This window comes from Mobula birostris, chromosome 7 (genome assembly GCF_030028105.1).
Source record: "Mobula birostris isolate sMobBir1 chromosome 7, sMobBir1.hap1, whole genome shotgun sequence".
NCBI lineage: Eukaryota > Metazoa > Chordata > Chondrichthyes > Myliobatiformes > Myliobatidae > Mobula > Mobula birostris.
The window spans coordinates 91592391-91598954 of NC_092376.1; the positions used below are offsets into that span (position 1 = coordinate 91592391).

The 6564-nt window shown below is 40.2% G+C and overlaps 1 protein-coding gene across 1 annotated transcript; it reads right to left on the reverse strand.

The window, feature by feature from the left end:
• Window positions 1-375: 375 nt before the first annotated feature.
• lig4 (ligase IV, DNA, ATP-dependent) lies at window positions 376-6532 on the reverse strand. The gene is made up of 2 exons (XM_072264372.1): window positions 6243-6532; window positions 376-4028 (listed from the first exon to the last, which is right to left on the reverse strand). Exon 2 carries the CDS (start codon window positions 3986-3988, stop codon window positions 1250-1252), a length of 2739 nt encoding a protein of 912 aa, XP_072120473.1. The 5' UTR covers window positions 3989-4028; window positions 6243-6532; the 3' UTR covers window positions 376-1249.
• Between the last annotated feature and the right edge of the window lie 32 nt (window positions 6533-6564).

Consider the following 6564-nt stretch of genomic DNA (forward strand, 5'->3'; position numbering starts at 1 on the left):
GCTATTTCACTACTTGCATTACACTTAGATAATAAAAGCTAACATATTTGTGAATTTCCTTTCATGATTCTACACTAAAATGACTTCAACTAGAATGGAAACAACAGGAATTCTGCAGATGCTGGAAATTCAAGCAACACACATCAAAGTTGCTGGTGAACGCAGCAGGCCAGGCAGCATCTCTAGGAAGAGGTGCAGTCGACGTTTCAGGCCGAGACCCTTCGTCAGGACTAACTGAAGGAAGGACGTTTCAGGCCGAGACCCTTCGTCAGGACTAACTGAAGGAAGCTTCCTTCAGTTAGTCCTGACGAAGGGTCTCGGCCTGAAACGTCGACTGCACCTCTTCCTAGAGATGCTGCCTGGCCTGCTGCGTTCACCAGCAACTTTGATGTGTGTTGCTCAACTAGAATGGAGTGTTTTATGTAAAGTTACACTACCTCCTCCAGTTTCTTACTATCCGCTTTCTTTTGGAATTATATTCAAACCTACGATCTTAATACCTTACAACCTTTGCTTGGTTTATTTACCTTAAGTCTTGATAACATTTGTTTGTTACTTTTTGTCTACAATGTTGCTGCTTTGCTTGGTTCATCATCAGCTTGGGATGTTATTACCAGTGTAAAACAACTTCTCAGTTAATTAAATGTCAATTCCAATACCAAGGACAGTCATATTTTAGATGTTGACAATAATCCTAATTAAAGGTGTTTACATGGTAAAAAAGTACATACTTCCTTTTACAGCAGTCAAACTAAACAACAGGCTCATGCACCAACAGCTTAACAGCCGGCATGTTATGAGTCAGGTTTAAAAAATGTTGCATTACCTGTTCTCTCAGAGAACATCGCACGTACAACAAAAGCACTCTTTGCTATTGCACTCCCAAGTTGATCTTCCTTGTGGCTAAGATTTATAATGCTTTAGTTTAAAAATAGAAAATTTAAAGAGTTGGTTTTAATTAAACACATTAAGATGAAACAACCAGCATACCAGTTGTTTAATTGCATAGTATCATATCGTGGTGTGCATTATAGTTTTATTTCTTCATGAAAAACCTCAGTTTTGTAAATAAGGACTGTTAGTAATCTTTACCTGGAATTAAAGACAATGAGCTAGGAGAAAAATATTCATTTATATAACAGATTCAGACACTATTTTGCAGTTGGTGAACATAATGACTGCACAGCTCTACATTGCCCTCTAAGAATTGCCTGTTCTTACTCATTTTTCAATGATTTTTAGCAATCTTCTAAAGTAAGTAAACTTTTTCATCTTGCATGCACCCAGCTTTCAGTGAATCAGATACCCATGATTCCATCACAATTTTGAATTTCCTTTCAAATGTTCTCCTGAGCAATTTCAGTTCTGAGAGACGTTGTTTATCAATAGCAATAATGACATGGGAGACACCTTCATGCAGTCTCGTGACACACTTCGCGCCATGAAAACGCAGCTCCAAGGCCCTCAGGTCTAAGCTTGTGTTGCGTATCCATGTACTGGAGTCACCAATTCTGCTGTAGAAGTCAATATAAATTATGCAGCCTCTGAACATACGTAGAGGTGATTTGTCCCAGAAGTACTGATGCTCCAGGTCAGCAATAGATGAGAAGGGCAATTTCTTTACTGGTTTATTCATTCTTTTGAAAACTTCTTGTAGCTGGGTTTTATCAACATCAGCATAATAGCTGTCACCGTAGCTATCATATTCTTGAGCAAAATGTTCTTCTGTTGAAGGTGACATATGAATCATAAACTGAGGTTGCCAGGGTACAAAATGTTTCTTTTTCAAACAATCAACCAACCAATCAGCTTTCACAATATCATGCTCATTAGCAGTGACAAGGTTTTTGACACGGATATTGACAGTGCCCACAATGACGCAGTAAGTATCAGGTCCAGGATTCTGTACAACTAATCCTCCACATTCAGCTATTCCCTTTTCCAGATCAGCTTTAGGATAATGGTCAAGACCATTTAAGACACAAAACTCAACATTTTCAAAAATATTAGAAACTTTGCTGATATTGGATAGATCTTGGGCCTTAAACTGTTCTGCAATACCAATCAATTTTTTGACTTTTGTCAAAACTTTACGTTTCTTCTTCTCTGGCTCATCATCGTTTAGGTCTACGTGTTTGGATGCAAGTTTCCCTGATGCTTTTTGGTGCAATTGACTCAGATCATGCAAGGTCATGCACTCATACCAGTGTTTATCATCTCTGATCTTCTCAATTCGTGGAAAACGCAACGTACAACCTGTTTTATACGCATCACTGTTTACAATTTCAGCTGCCTTAATTTGCAGAATGACCGAATTGCAGGGCTCGATATAGACCTCTGGTTTTTCAGTACCACACAGGATACTTGCAGGAGGATCTTTTTTCTGGTAAGGTTTCCAGTGATTAGCTAATTTCAGCCCCAGGTCGTACAGTTCTTTCATTGTGTATCCAGAGCCTACACGGCAAACTGAGTGAAAGACTGATGGTTTCTCACCAGCTGAAGGAACTTCTGCAACAGCACACAGAAAATGAGACACCATTCCACCCCGATGACCTTTACCAAAGTAACCTCCAACAATCAAGATGTCAAGCTCATCCATCAATCCATCAACATATTCTGGTTTAATTTTCAACCAGCCTTCACCACGTTTATCTGGTTTATAAACAGATAAAGGATCCTTTATCATGATTCCTTCTTCCCGTTTATCTATGGCATCATTCAAGGCATCAGCAACATCTTTTTTTGTTTTTATTTCTGTTTTTTCCACAACCTGAAAATGACCTGGCACTGATGTGAAGATAGTCTGAAGGATTTCATGTCTTTTCCTGAGAGTTTCATTTGCCATTTTCTGATTATTTACCATTAGCACATCAAATACACAGAAACAAGTTTGTAATTCTGAATCCTCCACCATTCTTTTGATATCAAATTTGTTTCCTTTCTGCATAAAGGTTTTGGTAACTGGGTTGTAGGCCATCATTTCTCCATCAAGGATGCAATTTTGCACTGTGCTCTTGAAGGTATTGTGAATAAATGGTGTGAGAGATCCTTGTAATGGTGAAGCACCAAACTGTTGGCTGTAATCATAGCTATTACGTGAAAAATATTTGTAAATATCTCCATCTTTGTGAAGCTGCATACGCTCCCCATCTAATTTAGTTTCTAGGTAAAAACTCTGATTGTGCATTAACTTTTCAATGTTTTTCATATTAGCAACACCAGCAAGCATTGGCTTAAAAGCAGAAAACAACATGATGGAGACATCACTGAGGGATACACTGGGATCATGGAGCTGTCTGCAAACTTTTTCCAAATCTGTTGTCACGCTATAAAGCTCTACAGCATCTGGATGGAATAACTGAAGTATAGTTTGTTGACTGATGCCTAACTTCATGTCTTTCAGGATCATACGAATAAGCCACTTTTGTTCCAATGCAGAACTCTGACAGATTAAATGCAACAGGCTCTTTTTGACTAAATCTTTCTTCTTGACAGCATTATTAAGTGCAATGGAGTCCAGATGTTCATTTACCCCACAAATAGTCAACGAGCCTTTATTTGGACACCTCTGTTTCAGAACAAAATATGCAATCACAGCAAAATCACCTGCCTCTCCATATGAGGTTGTTGGAGCTCGATAATTCAAGAGTTTCAGAGCATCTTTTCCCTCTTTTGGCAAACCAAGAACTTCAATGTAAAGTTTTGCGAGCATTGTTTCTTTAATGCCATATGCCATCCTCTCCCTCTCAAGTTGAGGAAGTATCAGGCGGAGTGCTGGGTAGAAAGAATCAGTGGTGTCTAAATCATTCTTATGAAGAGCATTATGAAATTTTCTCCATGAATCCAGGAAGTCTTTGAAATACCTGTTTTTTTCCGGTCTGGATTTAGTTTTCTGTATGTTTTCCAAAGTTGAACAGAGGTCACTGAAGGGAACTTCAGAAGCCACAGTTTTTACTGGTGAACTGTGCGACACAGATGCCGCAGACATGATCAATTTGGACAAAATACTGCACTCGAAGATGTGTAATCTGAAAATTCAAAACATATTGGTTGATAATCATTTCGCTTTTAAGACAAAGTGAAAAAGCACAGAAAAATCTGATTTAACACTCTGGTTTTAAATTCATTTATATTCGGTTTCCTGCTGTCATGGGCTCCCCATCTGAACATCATAAATTCATGACCCAGAGAACAAATGCTGGGAAAATACCCATGAGTCACATTGCAGGTACATCCTTTTACCACTAGATGTGATTTCCCAATCTATCAATGGCATAACCAAAGACTTCAGCAAAACTTTATACCGGTTTTCTATAAATAATGCGACTGGTAAAATAATCAATCTGATGTCATGCATGACATTTGGACATGCAGACAATGATGCTGGGTTATCAGTACCAGGAGCTTTTCCTGCTTCCAGTCCTGATGGAATAGCTGCATAGATTGCACCTTCCAGTATTTCTGACGTTTCTTTCAGATGGTACAATTTAGAATACCCTCCCTCCTCCTTTTTCCCCCCTTAATCACCTTTCAAGAGGGAAGAAGAAAGCTTCCAAGTATATAGATACATGAGAGAGGGCTGGACAGAGGCCCACAGATGATGAGTGGAATTATCTTGGGACGGGGTGGGGGTGGGGGTGGGGGAGGTGTTTAATGATGGACAGACTGAGCCATGGGGGACATGAGGAGAGAGGAAAAGTGACCAAAGATAGAAAAAATCCAGGTTGATGAGTGTGTATGAGTGAGGAGTGAGTGAGTGTGAAAGAGTGACAGTGACAGAACACGAGGTGCAAATTACCTTAAATTAAATATATTTATATGTGCATACCATACAGCTGTAGTGGAAGGTGTTCTTCCAACTTTCCTATCACCTTTCCATAGCAATTGAGAAGACCAAGGTCAGAGAGGTCAGAGGGAGTGGAGAATTGAAATGACATGCAACCAGTAGCTCGGAGACAGGGCTGTGCTCTGTAAAACATTTGCCTTGTCTATGCCTGATTTCACCAATGTGGAGGAGGCCACATTGGGAGCAGCGAATGCAGTAAACTAGATTGGAAGAGGTGCGTGTTAATCTTTGCCTCATTTGGAAGGGCGGTGTGGTGGAACTGAGGGACAGGTAGGTGTTCACTTTTAAAGGTGAAGAGGGAAAGTGCCTGAGGATGGGCTGGGCTGAATTGGAGAAGCAATGAGTGAACTCAAGAGCCACAGGGGGAGAGTCCCTCTCTGAGTGTAAGATGAGAGTGGCAGCAATATTGCCATAAGTAATGAAGAATTTTGCTTGTTGGATGTACTGACTAGTGGAGTGAAAAGGAATTCTTTCACTCGTCTGAACGGTGGAGGGTTAGGAAAGAGGACAGGAGAGAGAGGATGGTCCAATACGAAGGATTGTTCCATTCAGGAACTGTCATAAGGTGATTTCTGGACCACAGAAAATGGTGAAGGACAAAATGAATATACTTGAGGGTTCAAGACACAAAAGGCCTCAAAGGAGCTCAGGAAAGAGCAGGAATATAGTATTGGGATAGTGCAGGGGTTCCTAACCTGTATTATGCCAATGAGCTTTACCTTAACAGAGGGGTCAATGGACCCCAGACTGGGAACCCTTAGGATCGACGATCAGGCATGATTGTTTAATTCTGTCAACTCAGAGGCTAAAGTGTCTTCAGGTAGAAAATTGGTTATTGATTATTGATTTGGTTGTGCTACACCACACATCTTGAAAGAAATAAAAGCAAATATTAATTACTGACAAGATTTAAAAGATGCTCTTTATACAGTACTACTTATATATAACTTATGCATAAGTACTACTGAATGAAGAACACACATTTTAAACAAAGATCTCAAAACATTTTCACGCAGCACCCAATATTACTGCATGCTATTGTCACTAACCAGTACATTGAATACATATGGCGAGAACAAATGGGTGTTTTGACGTTGAGTACCAGCGTAATGAACTAATGGAATTTTGCTGAGGTAAAATGGTTTAAAAGAATCCTTGAGTGTTTGTGCATTTTTTAAAATTTATTCAGTTACGAGATGTGGGCGTAAGCTAGCTTTTATTGCCCACACTTAGTTGTACTTGAGAAGGGGTGATGAGCTGACTTCTTGAACCGCTGCAGTCCCTGAGGTGTAGATGCACCCACAGAGCTGTTAGGGAGGAAATTCCATGATTTTGACCCAGCGACAATAAAGGAACGGCGAGACAATACGCTGAATGGATTTTGTACCAGACTTACCTAAAAAAGCTGCCCACCAAAAAATAGTTAATGCATGTTCCCTTCAAGTGTTAGCAATCTAACAGTGATTTCGTCTCTAAGTCCAATCTTCAAAACCGTAGTCAAGACGGTACAGCAGACTTTTTTCAAAAAAAGGACTCTCATACTGCAAGCGGGAAGCAAAGAGCAGGCAAGTAGTTCAAACGTTTTACGGAAAGCAAAGTAGGGATTGGGAAGCACACAACGCGACCCCTCCCGAGCAGGAAGCACGAATTGCAGATCAGGCTGGTCTCGCTCTGACTTCCGCCAACGTCGCGTTGCATTGTGGAAGACCGGATGCTGT